The following is a 21,200-nucleotide window of genomic DNA, read 5'->3' on the forward strand; positions in this document are numbered from 1 at the left end:
CTGAAATAAAGATAAGTAAGCTGTTTGTTTCAGTTTGTAAGCGTAGGGTTTAATTTAACAAAACAATACAGTACATCCTCCGCTCACGCATTGTGACCCATGATTTGTGTTTTTATAACATCACTTAAAGCAATGATGGACATGCTGTTCTGCTGCGATTGTAACGTAGTTCATGTCTGTACGATCCCAACTCTGAAAAAACAGAAAGCAAATCCCAGAAACCCATGTTTCTATTCATGGCAGAATTTACATCTCAACGAATAGTTTGAAAAGTAAGTGATACTAAAAAGAAACAGCTGGATAAACATTTTGCAACTAAAAAAAATTGAAAACTTCCAAAATCGAATCATCTACGGCACATAATATCACCAACAAAGTCTGAGAGTCTGGAAAAAGCTCTTTGTGCAAGGGACGATCTTCAGGCCCTCAGGCAGCCATGGATAAAACGGAGACATGATTCTGTCATGGAAATCAGTGCATGGGCTCAGAGTCACTGTCTGCAAGCACAGCTCGCCATGCCATCCACAAATTAAGACTAAAGCACCATCATGCAACGAAAACACCAAATGTGACCAGAAAAGCCGCCGTCGTCTCTGGACCAAAGCTCGGTTAAAGCCGAGACAAAGTGGAAACCTGTGCTGAAGTCAGAACAGTTTTTGATCTCGTGGACAGAAGTCATCCGGCTCAGTATTAGTGCTCTGTGATGTTACCTGGTAAAGATCCATCAATGCTGAAAGGTACATACAGATTTTAGAGAAACATGTTCTCCCATCCAGAACACGTCTGTTACAGGGAAGCCCCATATTCATCAGGAAGATGCTAAACCACATAGTCCAGCATGGGCTCCTCCTAGAAGAATCCAGCTGCTAAGATGACCTGCCTACAATCCAGACCTCTCACCAAATGAGAGCATTTGGCTCACGAGACAGAAACTACAACAAAGATGCTGCAGGACTGCAGAGCAGCTAGAATTGTCTATCAGACAACAACGGGACAAAACGTCTCTCCTCGTGCTGCTGCCATCAAACTCAAAAATGAACTTTGTTTTCTCAGTTTTCATATTTGATTATTGATCAAATTTAACTTTGCAACATTTGAAGATCATTGCATTCAGTTTTTCTTTAAAAGAGAATTTGAGCTTTGTTGGAATTGGTGTTGAACAGAAAAAAATATACCAATTCATTTTACTGGGCTGATATTCACAGTTTAATTTTGATTTTGGGCAGACGACACACTGTTACTTCTGCTATTTGAATCAGTTTTGATGACCAGCCTCAGAAAAAAAACCCACTTTGGTCCAAATATGGTCTCTTTGAGGTTCGAGGGTGGCATCAGAGGGTGGCACACTTATGGTGCAACTGTGAGACAGAGATATGTTCCCTGGTAACATGAAAATATAATTCTGAATTCCAGTCAACAAAACTTCAAACTTCACAGCAAACCACAGTCTTTGTTCAGTTAATACAATAATATAGTAATTTGAGTAACGTTATTTTACTACACTGTAACAACATAAGTGTCTGGAGACTGATTCCCTTTTGGAGCCAGTCTGAAGTGGCCACTGGAGGAACTGCAATTTTTAGCACTTCCTTGTTAACTTTGTTTTTCTGTCCCTGGAGGTTTCCAGTGAGAAAATTATTTTTTTTTAATTTAAAAATAATGAAGAAAAGAGTGTGTACTACCTTTTGATGAGAAGAGGAACGAGGGATGAGAAAGTGGATGAAACGGCTGCAAAATCTGCCACGCCGTGACAACTATATCAGAAAGCACAGCACTGCTAAGAATTGGCTCCACCTAAATTCCCTCCTACCACGATGGCTAAAACTAAAGCGCCTTAAAAGCAGAGATGGGCTGCAGAAGCGGGGAATCTTTACTAGCCGGATTATCTCTCTTGTAGCAGCCGGCTCTACAAATGCTTTTCTATCTGGTAAACCGTGTAGCTCTAAATTCAATTAGGGCCACATAAACATTTTCATGTGTGGCAAGTGAGCTGTGAAAGGGCAGCAAACAGGCTCAGGCTGCAGCTGGGAGAGACGAGCAGGGCCTGATCTACTTCTGGGGGGAAAGAGGAGGGAGCAGATTTGAGATGCTGTCGCAGATGTGCTGCAATATTTAGCATGCATCGAACTAGCTTCTTTGTGAGGGTCCAAGAAAGCCAGAGTGTCTCCTTATCACTCAGCATATGCCTGCTGCTGTCGTGTTTCCACCAGTTAATTTGACATTCTGTGCCCTCGCGCCCACCCCAACCTTCCCTTTTATGTCACACACAGAAACACACTGAACCCATATCTGTTCATTTCAATTAAACTCACGAACTCTTATCATCGGCCAGATAGCGTGACATTTGTGTCTGTGATTAAGCCAGCCATATCCTACCAGCACAGTGTGCATATGCAGCATATTCGTAGCCGTGTCCTTTGAAGTCACATGTGCACTGAGAGGCTACAGTACTAAAGTAAGGGTAATAAATAATCACTCACTCTACTTTGCTCCTCTCATCCTATGGCTCATATTACATTGCATTATTCTTTAGGCTACCCACTCCCTCTAGTGATGGACAAAGGCACTGCCTAAGGATCAGCCAGCAGGCAGGCGGCAAATGTGGAACCACGGGAATGACAGGAAGAGTCGGCCTCCTTCGCTGCGAGCTGGATGCCGTGCCAGGCTGCCGGCGGGAACGACAGCAGCAGACTGAGAGGAACACTCGTTCGACGAGAACACACAGAACGCTCGCTCCTGCTAAAAATGACTGAACGCAACTGTTACGCTGTGTTTCAGGAAATGTGGTGGGCTAAAGTGTTAAGAGGCCCGAAAAAACCCCAAAAGGCAACCAGAAATAGGACGAAGACGAACAGGAATACAAACACAGTCACAGCTGATTAAACTGCTCTCTGCTGTGAAGAAGCATGTTCCTTTTTTATTAATGTGGCACGATGTAATAATTGCTTGGGCTGGGTTTCTTCAGAGCTGCACGCCACTCTGCAGGTTCCCAGCAAGGCCTAGTTTCCCTCGGTTCATCTTCCCCTCATCCATCTCGCTGGTCCAGATGATGTAGCGATGCCTTCACTCGCGGCCCTACCTCTGCGAATGTTAATAATTATACACAGCTTCCACTTTCCTATCTGCATTCGTAGCACTTATCAGTGGTAAAATGATAAATGCCGTGAGCGAGAAAACAACCCGGTCTTATCAAATTATGTATCAATTTGAAGGATATCCGAGTGTGAATCGAGCTGAATGTATGGATGCGACACAAATACAGGAGCGCACAGACGAAACGACACAAGGTGAGTGAGAAGTCAACGCGCCACACTGAACAGCATGAATGAAGCTCCTTTCTCTTTGCAGCGAATCATTACTTCGATTTGAGCGGTCTCATTTAAATTCCATTATGTCTTTACACTGACATGTTCAACATCAGACAGGGACTGAAGTGAGATCTATTCCCTTCAAATTTAATTGATACTGCCAGAGTCTGGGCTGGCCACAGTGAAAATGGGGCATTATTCATAATTCATTAAATTTTATATAACTGACTTACTTTTGAAATGGTAAATGGTAAATGGCCTGTATTTATATAGCGCTTTACTAGTCCCTAAGGACCCCAAAGCGCTTTACATATCCAGTCATCCACCCATTCACACACACATTCACACACTGGTGATGGCAGCTACATTGTAACCACAGCCACCCTGGGGCGCACTGACAGAGGCGAGGCTGCCGGACACTGGCGCCACCGGGCCCTCTGACCAACACCAGTAGGCAACAGGTGAAGTGTCTTGCCCAAGGACACAACGACCGAGACTGTCCAAGCCGGGGCTCGAACTGGCAACCTTCCGATTACAAGGCGAACTCCCAACTCTTGAGCCACGATTGAAGATTACACAATAACATTCATTGTTGAAGGGAGAGCCACGGTCAACCGGCTTTGTTGTACTGACGTCCCTGACGAGATGAACTTATTCCCCGGCTGTTTTGTCTGAGACACGCTGTGAAGTATGTTTAGCTGTGAATTCAACTCTAAAGATGATTTCACCGATGTCCAACAGGTTTTTGTCCAGTTTTCTCGAGTCAGCAGCGAGCCAGCTCGCTCCGCTCATGAAAAGGTCAACTCTGAGCCGGTGCTCCTGCTATTATATTGTGACACCTCTGTGATAATTAAATGGCTTCGGCATATGGCTGCTACTGGTAACATGCTGCGTGACTCAATTGGGAGCCATTTGTAGCCTGTGGGGAGAAAAAAGGAGATGCCATCGGGAGGCTAAATGTTTCAGGAGGTTTAGCCTTGTGACAAGCAACCAGGAAAAATGAGGATGTAGCCACTAGGGGTGTACAGCTTGATTGACTTTGGGAAGGTCTGCTGTAGGAGATGGAGACCCCAAGTGTGGGGCCCATCCCCTAGGGGGGGCGCAGAGCCATTGCAGGGGGACGCGATATGAAAAGGGGGGGGGGGAGCAAAAGCTTGGACACTGCGTGACGTGAAAAAGGCACATACCGAACTCTGTATTCCTCGTCCACACACAAACGCAAAAAAGGAGTTTTAATAAATCTCCGTTTTCGGTGATTCGCCGTTTACGTGGACGAAACAGCTGCGTCTTCAAAAATACCCGTGTAGGTGCGGACGTAGCGTAAATTAGTTAGTCGTTTATTTTATTACTACCTGCAATTTATTGCAGATTACTTGTATTTGCTTAATTGTTTACTAAATGTTTGAGGTGTGAAATAAACAGCAATGGAGCAAAATGTGGGCGTGTGTGGTTGGAGGATGTGTTTGTGCGTGCGAGAAGGGGGGGGGGGGGCGAACATTTTTCTTGTAAAACAAAGGGGGCCTAGCAAAAAAAGTTTGGGAACCACTGTCCTACAGTATCCCTCAAAATGTACATGTCGTGGGCTGTGTCTGAATGGACAATGAATCACACTGGATGTCTGCTCCTGGATTTTAAATCAGAGCCAACATGTAGCCTTGTTTTCACTGTCTGAAAGTAGTCCGGTGAAAGTCTCAGGAGGGCTGCAATAACACCACCATGGATGAACACATGGACACAGAATGTGACTGCAGGTGGCTAAAAGACTTAGCATTAGCATGTATTTGGAGTCACCTGGTGCAACGTAGGTCTAACTAAGCACAGCATTAGTTCTGCCAGACCGATGAATCAAACTCAGCCAGGAGTCCTGGTTGATCAGCTGTTCTCATACCAGCCCACAGACTTTGCTTACATCTTGACCCACCCCTGATTTCTTTACCTTTTGCTTCCAAATAACCAAACTTTAGTTTTCCGGACTTTCTGAAGGTCTTGGCCACTTTTTCACTCATTTCTTAGGCCATGACCATGTTTTTTTGTTTATTAATAATTATGAATAATTCAACCAAAAATAAAGAAAATATCTGAGATTCTGGAGAAAAGTTCAGTGCTGTTTGTGATGTCCTGGAAGAGTTGCATTAAAATCAGGCATGAATCTGTCATGGAAATCAAGCCCACTGAGGCATTTGATGTCGTGATTTAGAGCTATATACAGACCTGTACAAAAGTTTAGGCAGGTGTGGAAAAAAATGCTGCAAACAAAGAATGCTTTCAGAAATAGAAATGATTGTTTATTGGCCCCAAATGTATTCTGCAGAGGACAGCGACCCCAAACACAAAGTCATTAAGGACGATCTTTGGCATAAAGAAGAACAAGAAGTACTGGAAGTGATGGTACAGCCCCCACAGAGCCCTGATCTCAACATCATCGAGTGTGACATCCACAGAAGATCTGTGGATAGTTCTGCAAGATGTTTGTAACAACCTACCAGCTGAGCTCCTTCAAAAACTGTGTTCAAGTGGACCTAGAAGAAGGTACAAGGTGGTCCCACCAAATATTGATTTGATTTAGATTTCTCTTTTGTTCATTCGCTGCATTTTGTCGATTGATGAAAATAAATGATTAACACTTTGAAAGCATTCTTTGTTTACAGAATTTTCTCACCTGCGTCAAACTCGTGCACAGTGCTGCAAATAAACTGAACTGAATTGAAGTCACAGCGTGGACTAGTTCTCCATGACATCCACAAATACAGCTTAAAGCTGTCATGCAAATACAAATTTAAAATAATCTATTTGTGACATATTTTGGTGTTTCAGCTCTCTTTTGGTTTCTCTAAGCAAATATGTGGGTGGTCTTAAATTCACCGCACATTAAACTTCCTTCCTAAGCTGTTTGCTAACTTTGGGGTTTGGAAATGATCGTACCACCACCAAGCAATCATCAGTGATGAGCAGAAGGAAGCCAATAGGCTGTGCAGAGAGTTTTCTGGCAGCTAATTTATATTGATGTCAGCGCTGGAGCTGAACCTTGTTAAGTTTTAGTGATTTGATTCATTGTTGGTGTCGGACTTCTTGAGAAATGCTTGCTACTTTTGCTAAACCACAAGAAAACAGTCTCAGCGCAACTCTACTGTTACTCGCCTTATTTTCACTGTAGCCTGAAGGTATATGACACACCAGAAATGATACTGAGCACCATTGATTGTAAAGGCTCCCTATCAGTCTCGCTGTGACAGGACTGGGGCAGTACAGTGGCTACCTTCACTGTGAATTACTAGGATTTAAAAGCTTTAAGCTTCTACTTTGGGGCAAGAAACTTACTAAGAACTGCGAGATCAGTAAATGTGCTTATCAACAAATGAAACGGCAATGAAAGTGAATATTCAAGAGGCTCATTTCATTATTTTAAAAAAAAGGTGGTTTTACATAAAAAAAAGAACAAGCCCTTATCCAGGCTGCCGTTTTATGTGCTGCTCTCAGCACGACGAGCCACCACACTGCAGAAAATCACTGTGCTGTTGATGCAGGCAAAAAGAGACTCACAAGCCGGAACACGTAAAAAGTGTCAGACTAAGGGTATTTATTTAGTTGCGTGCCTGTTACCACTCATTACTCAACATTACTGCTTGTACAACCCTAACTCGAGACGCGGCGAATTAAGAAACAAACACAGGAAATGGGAAAATGAATGTTGAGGGTCGGAGTGGGGCCGCTCAGGGACGACTTCATTACGGCAGCAAGAAAAAGACAAATTATTTAGCTGCTGAGGTTAATGTAAAGTAGAGGAGACATCGGCACTTTCTTTTTCATTATGGTGTTGCTACATATGATTATATATCCATTTACAGCATGTTTTCACCTCAGAGTTTTACTTTTATTTATTTACCGTAGCTGTGGCGAACAAAGGACCCACAGGGGGAAAAATAAAGACCAAAGTTTTCAACTTTGCTTTGTCGGATAAATAATCCACTGCTAATAACTCTTAATTCAGCTTCTTTCACTGGTTTTCTTCTCATTATTATTATTTTCTGCATTAGTTGAGGCTCACATCCATTAGCATCAATGCATGTTAGAACATAGTTTCTGTAAAAGGGCACACTGTGTTACGCACACGTGCATGCACGATGCAAAAAAATGCACAAAGCACACACATTCACACATTTAAGCCGTTTATCACTACAAATGTGACAGCCTGAGGCGGCTGCAGTCTAGTTTCCAGAATCTTTGCAGCCATACCTGGCAGCAAACAAGAGCGGCGCACGTGGACAAATACAATCTCCTCTCATCTCTATGCTGACAACAGACAGATGCTGACTAGCAGCACAATGCCACAGCCTCATTCCTCTGTGCATTAGCTAAACAAACTTGATTACAGGTGGCAACAGTTTGCTGTCTGTTGGATCCAGGTGCCAACTCCCAGAGATCCAAGCTATTATGAGCTGAAAAACACATTAAATGCCACTTACTATTTTAATGTGCTCCTTAAACAAAAATGCATAGAAGCAATGTGATCAGCAGCAATAATGCTGCAATAAATGATGTTTATTTAAAACTCCTTTTTGGCTTTTGCTTCAGACAAAACAAATCGGCACTAATGGGTTTGCTCTGTTGTATTTTTATCAGCAGTAACATGAACAGATGCCTTAGAAAATATACAGTGGGAAGAAATGTGACAGCAGCTCCCCTCCCATTGTCTGACATGGTGTGCTATCGCAGAACATAGTTTCTAAAAGCTAAAAACAGAGACCATCTCAGGTACGCAAGAGTAATCCATACAGCTGGATCTACAGTATGCTGAAAGTTGGTAGAATTCTCTTGGTTTTGGTGTCCAGTGGCACCAAAATCTTCATCTGTTGTCTGACAACTTGAACAATGTCTCCACCCTGAAGCAAGTAGGACACAAAGCGGGGAATGAGGGAGAACGCGACACTGGACGGAAGAAAAAGGACTTAAATACACAAGAATGATGAGTGAGCAGAGAGCTCACCCAGACTGGAGACTACCAAAGTAAAACAGGAAGTAATGGGAGCACACACAGAGAGGTGACTATGGGAAACAGGCAACTAGACAAAGACACGAAGACAAGGCAGGAAATGCTGGGGAGGAAAACCCAGACGAGACCAAACATGAACAGGACCAAATACTAAGACAGCCATAACTAGAAGTACTACTTAAACTTCTCAGTGGACAAAACTAGGAGACATAACGAAATAAACCAGTATCCAAGAACCAAAACACACTAAACACTGGGACAAAGACCCAGATACCCTTACAAACTGACCCTGACTCTATCAACTATTGAGTTTTGCCTTTTTATGTAGTAGACTGATATTATTAATAAACTGTCTTTAAATGCACCATTATGGAAGTCAATAAGTGGAACTTGACAATAGAAATGGGAGGTTCTGAGGCCACTTGGATGAATTTGAAAGTATAATGAAAACAGGAACACCACTAATTGTAATGCAGCTCACCACAAAGTCCTGTGCAGCCTCAAAGTGTACCGGTGAAAGGCGTTACCTTCAGGGGAACAGGCAAAATGTAACGAGTTTCATTACATCACCATCACAGTAAATATAATTTACCTTTGTAACCGGCCTCAGTGGGAAATAAATGCCACAACCTTGAGGTGTAAGTGACACCTGTATTCGCTGACTAACCAAAGGGATCGTTAGCGACACCTCAGGCTCACGGTATTTGTCACGACAGGATTGTGAGGAGGTAGCGTACTTTGTGTTTTGGCACCAGGTCCTCCCTCACAGAATATCCCTATAAAAGAGCCGGAGGATTAATAATTCATTGATATCCGTGACCACTCACACGCTCCTTTATAAGACAGGCTTATATTAGCGCCGTACCCGTCAAGCGGTCCAAACAACTCTTACAGCGCCATTAAAATTTTAAAAGCCGCTCAGCGTGGGGGCTGGGTAAATAGACAATTACTGAGTTTGATAGAAATGTAATGCGTTCCCCATTGGAAGGAAGTAGAAGAAAACCTTGGGGGGAGAAAAACGACTTATAGTCAGCTGAAGGATAATTTATTTAAAGGGCAACGTTCAGGCTGACTTCCACACCAAACACTGTGGACAGTCAGAAATTCAGTCACGTACTGGAGTATTTTATGCAGCTTGAAAGGGGTATTAACAGAAAATAGATGCCTCTGAATTTGGATATCTATCTCCCGCCGCCATGGGTGAAAGATGCTTACGCAATCTGGTCGGTAATAGGAGGTGTTTAAGCAGGTTATTACCATTAAACTTCAAACGGAAATAAAGAAGCGGACCTGATTGTAAAATTAACGCAGTGTGGACACATTTTACGGCCACTTTCAATCTCTCATGGATAAACCAGTAGATCACTTTAATTAGACAATGTGTTAATTGACTGCAGGTCCGGGGTGTGATGTGTCAACATTAGTCTCCATCAATGACAGCCTCCTTCAGGCACGACACATTCACTCTGACTGAGAGTGAGACATGATACTGAGACTGATTGAGGGTGTGTGTGTGCTCATGTCTTTTCTTTTCTGTTTTTCTACACGCCTTTCTTTTTTAGGTATGCTGTGTGGGTTTGGACGTCTGCAGTTTTGTGCATCTGTGACCTAATGAATGTATATCAGTGTGTGGGAGAAACAGACCGTGCTGAAGCAGGACAGAGAGGATAAGAGACGGTGAGGCAGAGAGGGAGAGAGAAACACAGCGTGCGGTCTATCGCTTCACTGTGGTCTGACATTATTATGTGTTCATCGCCTGGCTGCTCTCCCTGGCCTGCCCATGTTTGGGAAATGGCAAGGGACATCAACATTACAAGGTATCGCACTTGGCTCGGAAAAAAACTGGATAAGGTCAAGATGCGACGTGCCTCTGGGACCGGAAAGTCTCACACTCACAGCTCGAGGAGAAGGACAGTGGGACGAAGCTACTCCCCGCTTTTAGACGATACCCCAAATGCTCGGCATGTTCCAGATGGTAAAAAGCCACGGGGTATAATAGAAATGAGACTAAATCAATCGTGACACTGGCATGCATCAGTTTAGTTAACACACGTGTACTTTCACACACACCCTTCTCTCTGACTCGTGCGAATAATGTCGGCACCCTTGTACTGCCGACCGGGATCAGTGGCCAAGCGTATGATTACACAACTCTCTGAAGTCGTAGACAGTTGGCTTCCATCAACGCTTCAGCCACCGTGGCAATCACACAGGAAACATAATGAGGCCATTAGGTTTGGCGAACGCAGCCTTTAAAGCCTCTTGTTCAACCGGCTGGGTTTCTACTCCGCACATGCTCATAGCTTCAAAGCCTTTTAGCAGCTTGATGTGATCCAAGATCGGCGGCGCGCTGCAGTAGCAGGTGCAATGCATCCTGATTGGATGGCTTCCTGAATGGCTTCCTTAATGTGGCAGCGTTTCCGCGCTGAGGAGAGTTTTAACATTATGTGACACCTTTAAGTGCATCTGGTGACCTTTAGCCGAAGTTAGAAAATGCTAAAACTGTGCTGACCTAGTTAACTTCTGGCAAGAGGAGTTTTGTGCATGCAGTCACGAGGGTAAGATGTTGCTGATAGGAATGTGTGTATTCATTTCATCCTGTTTTTCTGGATATATTTAAAATGGTCAGCTGTGCTCGCATCCCATGCAAATGATTTTGCCTTTTATTCTACACAGAGCTAAAATCACATTCAGAAATGAAAAAGAGAAATGACCTAACATACATTAGTGACTCATTCTACACATCGAACCCAGTGAGAGTATTATGCAACACGACATGCTTTTAAAACCACACTGCGTGAAATCAGTAGGTCAAGAGCGAGCGGCAGCCTGACCCCGACTGTTTGGGAACTGCAGCCAAGAGTCTAGCTCCGGAGGCCAGTGTCAAGACCCATTCGCCATTCATGTTTTGTGGCACATGGCTTCTTGCCATGACATCATACTTCCACTGCAAAAAACCCCAAGAAAACAGGAGATGAGAAACAAATTTGTAGACACTAATTAGACTGGGATTAGGGGAAGGAGGGAGGGTGGAGGGAGGGACGAGGGAGCTGGGGCTCGCTGGAAGGGCTTCATTATTTATGATATTCTAGTTTTTCACCCTCTTCTTCCTCCAGAGCAGACAGCCACCAGGGTAGCAAGAGAGGCAAGAAAAGAAACAACTTTATAATGTATTAGCATCAGTAATTTAGGCTGAGGGGGAGGATGGGCTGATGGAAAGTGAGAGGGAACGCGGCCTGTCTCTACATCCTAAATCACCTCCCCTCGCAGCAGAGATGGCGCTCGCGAATGCTTCATCCTTGTTGGTCAGTCCATAGAACCGTCTTTCACAAAGTGTGCTGCAAAGAAGGATCAGAGTGTGCAAAAAGCAGTCTCCTCAAAACATTTCTGCAAGATTCTTTCAAAACAGAGATCATTTTTCTGAATCCTGTGCAGGAAGAATCTGATACCCTGCAGAGGAAATGAAATAGCATTTAATGTCTTATAGATACCCAGAATGCACGCGTGTGTGTGTGGGTGCATGCACGCGTGTGCGTGTTTGCTGCATGACATTTTTTTCTGCACTGTTCCTTCGGTTCTCAAGAGGGATTTGAGAATTTCAAACACACGCAGTCAGCTTTATTGATGACTTGCCAGATACGGACGACCTGCCTCGGCATGAGTTCTCACGACTTTAAAGACCACTCAAGTCGAGCAATACCCACAGTGGATTATGTTAATTTTCCATACTACTCTTCAATAACCCCTTTAAAACCCACAGAGGACAACAAAGGGAGCACCGTGTGTCAGAGAACATGAAACAGTCATCAAGGAGCAGAGATGCAGCAGCCGGAAAGCCGGCGTCCCGATGCCGGTACTTATGGTCACAGCTTCCTTAAAGGAATATATTCATTTAGATTATGCTGATGGGTAAGGATCTCAAGGTTCCCTTAGAAGAGACGAATGTTTCAAGATCACACTAGAAGAGGCACTGCTAAAGCTTTCCATTTTGTATTCCAGCTGTCAGTCACAATGCCATTATGCCCATGACTGCTGAGGCTGGGAGGTTGCACTGGCTCAAAAATACTTAGGAAAGAACTTGTCACGTCACCGGAGGAATGCATCATTGGAATTATGTTCATGAATATTAGAAATCACAGTTATTCTCAACATGGCTACCACTACAGTGCCAGTTAATATCTAAGGTTAAGGTTTGGATGTAACCTGCTTAAGCTTGAGACAGAAACATTAAGACACACGCGACGACACACTGTGTGTGGACACGCCACCAACCCCCGGGGAATCCACAGCAGTGTCAAGTCCTCCCACAGGTAGTCGCAGTGCAAGACACAGCCGAATAATCTGTCTGAAGTAAGGCTGAGAGAAAGTCTCTGAAGCACAAATGTTGTGAATTTATGGTCCATGTTGCAGCTAGTCAGCCAAATGGCACACCAGTCACCCAGCTGTGGTGCGTTTTCATTTAATCCAGAGGAATTCTAAATGTCCGTGGTGAGAAGCTGGCTAAAGGTCACTGGATGGGGCACAGGCTCTGCTCAGTTGTTGGTCAGAAAAGGTTCCAGTGATCAACACATGTTGTGTTCTGAGCCGCCTGGTTCTTGGTGGTTGGCAGGAAGAGTTATCTCCCTGAGAATCTCCTTGAGGCCACGGGGAAGCATGTGATGTGACATAACCACTGCTAACTTTATCCAAGTAGGGCCTCCTGTGGCACCCATCTTTGACTAACCACAGGCCGCTTTTTGATTAACTACTTAAATCTTCAGCTTGTTTTTAATTTTATCCAGACAAACTGTCCCTCGGTCCAGTCAGTAACTACTACAACTGAGGAAAATGAATAACCTTGGGCTCTATAGAGAGGAAACACTTGGGAGAACTTTCAAATTCAATAAATCTTCTTGTCCCCATCAAAAAAACAGAGAAAGATATGAAAACTCTGCCAAAGCAGACAGTTTTTCTCCTGCGTAATCAAAACTGTTATACAGAGAGTAAATATGAGCCTCATAACAATGAGTCAGTAAACATTGATCTTATGGAGCCTGTTCTAAAAATTCTCTGCTGGAACTCAACCAAATTTGAGCAGCAGAAAAAAAGGACAACAAAATTCTGCATCTGTTTTAGTAACAGTGGCCCGACCACAACTGCTAAACCTGGAGGCCGGTTGCATTGAACCACATGATCCGGATGGTCCTGGTGCAGATGCCTTTGGCTTTGACGAATTACTGGATCCAGGTTTCTGCAGTCGTTTTCTGTTCAAATATTATAATTTATTTGAATATTTCAACAAAGGAAATATTGAGTAGACTGAATGTGAAGTATGCTTTAAACTGCTTGGATGCATCTTCCCTAAAAATAATAAATTCAGTTAGTAAAAATCTCACAATCAAAATGTTTCATGTAAAAAACTGTGCTGCACATTTTGTACCGAAACCTGTGCACGAACTTGTTAATTTTGGTGTTTATTCTCATACACAGACATGAACTGAATCACGTGGCCCATATTAAAAATATACAAGGAAACACAAGTATAAAATAGGTCTATTTTTTAAACAGCCATATATAGTTTAATGTTAAGAATGACCCAAGAAAATGTTTAAAAAAATAAACATTCAGGGAATTCAAAGAATATATGAATTCTTACATTAATACTCTTTATCAGTTAGTTAGATTGACATTACTAACCTCCATTATTAATGGTTAAACTCATGTTATGATCAATATATAACTTATAGAGGTAATTTTATGTAACTTGGATGAATGAATGCATTAATAACCATATAATCAGACTCAGATTAATACATCAAATAATTACATCAAAACAACCAATGACTGCATCTTACACATACATGTTTGCTAGTTTGCAAAGAAACTCTAAAGACATGTGCAGTGATTTACTGAAATGTGCAAATCTACATGGGAATACAGTATGTAAGGTAAAAACAGACTTTGTGCAATGCTAATGAGCTTAAAGGTCAATTATTGACATGACCACCTATATTCTTGCATACAGCCTGAACTGTCTCAGGCAGCTTTCTGTAACTTTCTTCTGTAGTCTTCAGGAATAGTTCCCCAGACTTCTGCAAAGACATTCAAAGCGTATCTCTGGCTGTTTCTGTCTTTTGTTCTCTTTTAAGATGACACAGAGCCTCAGTAATATTGATATCCAGCCTATGTGGAGGCCAATCCATGACTGGTTCCACTGTGTCTTTTAACTATCATGCTGAAAAATTAAGCCAATCAGATGCTTTCCAGATGATATTACATGGTGGATCAAAATACTTTTTTTATTTTCATAATTCTATCAAACCATGGCGAAGCCTCTGCTGTGATTTGCAGATGGCTCTAGCCTCACTGTGTCGCTCTGCTGACTCCCTCTTCACATGCTCACAATTTGAACCAAGAATTTCAAATGGGGATTTATCACTCCACAAGAAACTGATTTTCAGCACAGCGCTTGTGTTATTGGCATAACCTTTTTTTTCCTGTTTCCCTTCCTTAAAAATGGCTTCTTGACAGCCACACTTCCACTGAGATTGTTTCTGATCACGCTTCAGTGAACATCGGGTCCAGGAAATGACTTTCAGATGTGGATCGTCTACTGTAGACTTTTTTTCTCTTTTTTTTCCTTTTTTTTTTTTAGGTCAGCCAGTCCTTTTTTTGTCCTCCAGCTGATCACAACACCCACATCAGCTTGTACTGTACAGATCATCCAGCCATCTTGTATAGGCCCTCAGTTGCTGTACATCTGCTAGCCACTTTGCAACCCACCTCCAATGCAGCTCTTTGTTGCTGCTTTCTCCACCTCTACCCTTTCCTGGAAGGGCAAGCAGGTCCCAAGACAGCACTTCAATCAAATATAAATTTGTGAAAATCAAAATCTCTAATTGTCCTGATTAAGACAAAAAATACTATAGCAGTTAACTGTTAAAATATAATTAATAAATCTTACCAAATATCAGACAGAGAAGGGCTCTTCTGGTCTGAATTTAGATTAGAATCATCAGTTGTTTACATGAAATCAGTCTCTGACCATCAAGTATTTGGCTGTTGTTATTTGGATATTTGATTTTGGCTCAGGCTAAAAACAGTGCAGATGACAGTGTGCAGGACATCGCCTCTCATGTGACCTCAACACTAACCTTAGCACATGTCTTCTAAACCCTTAAAAGGTTTATGATAAATAGAGGTGACAAGCAAAATGTGCCTGAAGTGGTGGCCTAGTTTCTATATTATAACAGATTCTACCAATCAATGTCAAAGAGACACGAGTATTAAGTTTAAAAGATAAAAGGAATTGTGAAAGTCAACAAAATATTGTATTTAATGGGGGGAAAGTACTGAAAGACAAAGTCTGGAAGCAGTGGTCTGCAGACCAATTTTTCCACCATCATTTCCTCAAAGTTATGAAGAAGTACAGTCCACAGAGGGCCTAAGCCAACGAGCCCAACATCAGAGCTATTTTCGCAGCACAAGCAGGACGACACAATATTAGGTAAGAGTCAATATTGCGCCTACCTGTGTCCTGACCACGAGGCCAACGGGAGCTCGGGAGAATTTGAGTGTGTAAAGCAACCAAAGGTGGTTACATTTCTGGTGAGGACTGTCTCTGTAGTTCAAAGAGATGAAAAATAAATGAGGCTGCAGACAGTCAAGATTGAAGTGGCTGAATAAGCCTGGTCATCCATCCAAGCAGTTAGTCCTAGCTGCCCAACTTACTCTTTTTCTAACTGAACCACTGTTGCCGATTGGTTAAAAGACTTGAAGCTTAATCGCTCGTTCCCTCCCCTCCATTCATCAGCAGATCAAGCACCAAAAGCAAATCAAGATTAAGGAACAGATCTCCTCTCTTTTGAACAATGCTCTTGAGGCCAGACATGATTTCCTCCTTTTTTCGCCATGAAAGCGAAAGAGACTTTGAAACAGTGGCCTAAGTCTTTGAGATAATTATTGAAGATTTAAAGCTGGGGGCAGCCACACACAATAACCTCCTTACCCTCTCCATCCAGCGCACACACATGCACTTACACACACACACACGTTCCCCTCACAGTGCCTCGGTCTTCACTGCGGGTTAAAAAACAAGTTCATGCACCATGTTATAATCAGCTCAGACAAGACTGAATATGTGGGATTTTTTCTGTTCTTTTTTTTTTTTTTCCAAATGGAGTAAAGACAGAGGAGCAGCCATAACAACAAATTAAGCTTGTGAAACCACAAAGAAGAGCCCAACGGCTCCCTGTGAGCTTACACGGTTGTGTAAATGACTTACATTCATTTTGGCTCATTATTCTCTTCCTATGAGGGCCCACTTGTGTAACAAGGGCAGGATTTTCATATATTTCATATGCATAAATAGGCTCGGACGAGGTCAGTGTCATTTTAGAATTAAGTAAATGGTTCTCTGGAACTATATCGCTGCTGTACAGCTTCACACAGCAGGGCAGCAGCCTCCCCCTGGCTTTGACCTGGACAAACTCCTTACATTAGAACACTGTATGTTGTTCTACAGCCAAACAACCTGATGTGTGTGTGTGTGTGTGGGGGGGGGGGGGTAACCTAATCTAACCTCATCTCCGGCTTTGGAAATTGTGTGGTGACCCAACAGGGGATGTTTTTCTTCATTACTAATTTAAAGGATGGATATTTGTAAATATTTGTAAACCTAATTCATTCATTCTTCGGTGACTCAGGTGAAGCACAAACTGTCCTCCAGTGGAGAAACACATAGCCTAAAGAATTTGAGGACTTACCGAGGGTTGCGTTATTTTTACGACTCCCTCTTTCCTTTCCTCCACATTTAATTCGGATGAAAACCTTCGCGTCACAGGGATGAATCATGCACTCTCATATCTCAGATATGCTACAAATAAGTCATAAATGTTTTCCCCACTGCGGCAATAAATCCCGATAAAATCCGTAGTCATCATTGACGAGAGTAAAACTACGCAGTGTTTGTTCACCAAACAGCAGAAAACAAGAACGAACTGACACGGGGGGGTCGTGTGTAATTCACGGTAGAGTCAAAGGTCGAGGCGGAATACGGTGCAGCACAACAAGCCCGAGCGCGTCACGGGTGCGCGTCTGTGGCTGCGTCTGCACGGGTGCACCTGTTAACAGCGAACCCAAACTCCGCGGCACAAAGTCTGAGCTCTGCGCGTCACGGAGCTGCTGGAAATATCACACCCTGCCAGCTGGCGTGAAATTGGAGTGTGACCAGGAACCAGTACGAAAACAAAACTGGGCCGATATTAAAGCGGGGCTGTACTTACACTGCTGTTCTGTCCGGACCAGTAGACCACCGCGTGGTTATGCGCAGAGTCTCCAGTCAGAGCGAAAGTGCTGCTGGTGAGCTTGGGCTCATCCTGGCGGGTATTTCCTCTCCCTTCGTCCCTGTTCCACCTGAATTCGGACCTGCCTTGTTTGTGCGCGTCTAACATAGAACCCCGCTCATCCGGAGAGCCCACATCCACGCCGGCCCCTCCGGTCCACCCATTCTCGCTGAACTCGGCAAACTCATGACCGCTTCTCTTTGCTCTCCGGAGCGCAGAGTCCTCAGCCGTCTCTCGCTTATCATTGTTGCTTCGACTTTCTTCACTGGACCCGGGTGCACCTTCCTGCGTACTAACTCCATCCAAACTGGCATCTTGGGGGAACTGGGGGGCACCCTCGGCAGAAATCCCCGCCTCACGGTCGCCGTCCATTTCAGTATCCTGGTCGGTAACTCCGAGTTCCTTAAACTCTACTCGGATGTTTTTTAGGGTGGCAAGCTCCTCTGTCGGGTCGGCGCGTATCCCCAGCTGTAATTTCTCCTGGTGAAGTTGAACTGGCGTCGGGCAAGATGCGCAACTTATCTCCGCCTTGGCATTTTGTAGGGTATGAGCGGCTATCATCACCCAGATACCCAGAGATAAGTGCATGCCTGGGCAGAAGCCAGCCCAAGTCTCCATCGCTGACAGAGATTTTTGGGGGGTGAAGGACGGTTGGAGACCTTATCCGACACCTTAACTCCTTTGTCTCAGGTCGATGTGGAATAACTGACGCTTGGCTGTCCGTCTACTCGTCTGGAGGAAAGAAAAGTGCTCTTCAGCGAAACTGTTCACGTCCAAGGATCTTTGGTCGGGAAAGCCACCACACAGGAGAGAGGAGGAGCTGTATCGCAGCCAGCTGCCGAGTGTGCGCCCGGAAGAGAGAGAGAGAGAGAGAGAGAGAGAGAGAGAGAGAGAGAGAGAGAGAGAGAGAGAGAGAGAGAGAGAGAGAGAGAGAGAGTTGGGCGCTGTCCGTGGTGCTGAGTCTCCTCCAGCTCTTTGAAGTTGTTTAGATGTGAGAAATACAACATGGTCATTGTATGCCACCTACCATAAATGATCACACGTCTTATATATCATATAGTTGCCATGGCGTCAGTAAAATTGGCCTTTTTTTACTCTTAGTGGTCTTGTACACTCTGGATTTCTTTCAGATCACCACACCGTGCCTACAGATATGGTTCCGCTCAGTTAGTTACAGTTTCATGAATTGATGAACCTCTAAACGCTCAACCCCCCCCCCCCCCCCCTTGCTCCTCCCCTTCCCCCCACACACACTCACACACACACTTGGCTCTGTGTGACGTCACTCAGGAGAGATATCGCTCATATGGTCAACTCATATACACAGCTTTTTAAGTGGGAACACACACACTCAGCAGCTGTTCAAATATTCTGTTTTCAAGTCACAGCCAATTACAAGAAAGACGGCTTTAAAGAGCAGGAAAAACAGCTTGTTTCAGACAGAGGAATAACTAAGGAGCTGCACCTTTGTCCACTTTAAGATAAATCTGTATTGCTTTCAGCTTTAAGCATGCAGAGCTAATGTGGGAGAGTCCTAAAACAAAAATGCAGACCAGAAAATGAAGTCATTTTGAAACTTTGCTGTCACTTTGCTACTATTGTTCTCATTATTCTGACTATTACTTTTTAAAGAGGTGAAATTAGACTTTATCCTGATTTTACACGGACACAGCTAACCAGTCAGCAGCACTCACTGGCTTCTCATTTCCCATGCTTGTGTTGTATGTCCCTACTCAGCATGCCAATCTGTCTCTGTCTCAACAACATGAAAAATGAAAAAAGAATGAAAAAGAGGCAGGTCAGTCTGATGGCAGTGTGTGTGTGTGTGTGTGTGTGTGTGTGTGTGTGTGTGTGTGTGTGTGTGTGTGTGTGTGTGTGTGTGTGTGGGTAGAGTGGGGGGAGAACACTCACTGATGGATTGGGATGAATTGGCAGGGAGTTGCACCACTTCTTGGGGGGAAATAAGGCAGTGCCTAGAGGCATGTGAGAATGAGAGAAGGAGGGAGGGGAGCGCTGGGATACTGTGCTACCGCCTTCTGCGCATCAAGGACTCAGAGCGCAGATGAAACTGTGATAAAAAAAATAGTGCTGGGAAACTGTGGGGGGGGGGAGTTTTTCTGATGGAGCGTGTTTTGTAGAGGGTGTGTGCCTAAGTGCAGCACGGTTATTCATTAACAATCCAGCATGTTGTGTCCTTGTCTATCATCTTGACTGCCCACAAATTGCCCATCAGGGAAAACTCAGGGGACTCTGCCTGAATTTCAACAAATTCCCAATCGTATCAGTGTGAGGAAGACAGCAGCAGAGGAAGGAGATGCATCACATTGTGTGAAAAAAGTATGATCTGGAAGGAACCAGTGCAGGATTCATAGTAAGGAGTAATGCGAATCTTTCGCATTGCCGCAGAGCTCGTGTGTACATTTAATCTAAGGAGTATGAAGCAACTCAGCTGTCGGTGTAGATTAAAATAGCTACATTTTATACATTTACAGATGCGGATGACAATTTGAATGAGAATTTGTTAAGATGTGAACCCTACAGAGAATAATCAGCTGAATCTGAACCAGACTTTGCTTTTACATCTGTGCCTCGTGCCGCAGGAGCAAATGAACAAATGCTGGATTTTAATACAGGAGACCCCTCACTTTCTGTTTACGCTGATCAAAGTCAATGTCTCGTTTAGCCATTACTGTCCCACATCCTCAGCCACCCTCTATGGTTAACTGGGTCAGCACAGATTGCAATTTTTTAACCAAAAACCTGATTCCACTGCCAGCTATGTTTGGACTGTATGCAGGACTCCAGGCATTTGTATAGTGTCTACTTTTACTATCTTCCTGAAATCCCAGGAGTTTAGGTTTAAGCTCAGTTGGCTCATTTGTGTCCAACATGTTCTTGTCCCACAGCATCAGATCCCGTCACACACGAGTCAGGTGTTCTTTGATGTCGGTGCCTTGACCCACCTGCCATGGCGATTTTAGCTGCTGACAGACAGCGGTCCTGTTTGAAAAGAAAACAAGGGCAATTTTGGAGGCTGGATAGATGTTTGCAGAGTAAGAGGCAGGTCACCTTCACTCACTGCTTGGTTAATTCGGAGCAATGACTTCAGTGGTTTTTAAATTGAGACAATATGTAAGGTACTCGCATTTTATGGCTTTCTGTGCCATTCATACTTTTCTTTTATGAAAGCTGGCTCAGCACATGAATATGTACTGGATACTGTCCTGCCATGGATGCCATCTGCTCACTGAAAATGAAAATATCTTGCTTGTACATGAATTTGAAGGATTTTTGTGTGTTTGTTTTGTTGAATTTTTGTTTTTAACTTTTTTGCATTGAGGAAAAAATGATTCTCCGTCATTCAGGGAGCGTTTTATGTCTTTAAAAACCCTCCAAAGATTAAAGCTGATAAACAAGGTCCTGGCTTGCTGTTGGAGCTGTTCTATCAGCTGTTTGAGAAATGCTCTGGAAAATTCTTTTCATATAATCTTTTCATTGCAATACCACAAAAGCCCACAGTCACATCTACAGCATGCACAAAGTCTGCAGAGAGCTGGTAAAGACACTGGAGCATTCTCA

The 21,200-nt window shown here is 43.6% G+C and overlaps 1 protein-coding gene across 1 annotated transcript in view; it reads right to left on the reverse strand.

The window, feature by feature from the left end:
• The window catches only part of sorcs3a (sortilin related VPS10 domain containing receptor 3a), a 240,240-nt gene extending 221,794 nt beyond the window's left edge, over nt 1-18,446 (reverse strand). The window contains exon 1 of the mRNA XM_014411902.3: nt 17,562-18,446. Coding sequence (XP_014267388.1) covers nt 17,562-18,239 — 678 coding nt within the window. The 5' untranslated portion in view covers nt 18,240-18,446. The remainder of the gene's footprint in view (nt 1-17,561) is intronic.
• Between the last annotated feature and the right edge of the window lie 2,754 nt (nt 18,447-21,200).

This window comes from Maylandia zebra, linkage group LG6 (assembly GCF_041146795.1).
Source record: "Maylandia zebra isolate NMK-2024a linkage group LG6, Mzebra_GT3a, whole genome shotgun sequence".
In the NCBI taxonomy this organism is placed as follows: domain Eukaryota; kingdom Metazoa; phylum Chordata; class Actinopteri; order Cichliformes; family Cichlidae; genus Maylandia; species Maylandia zebra.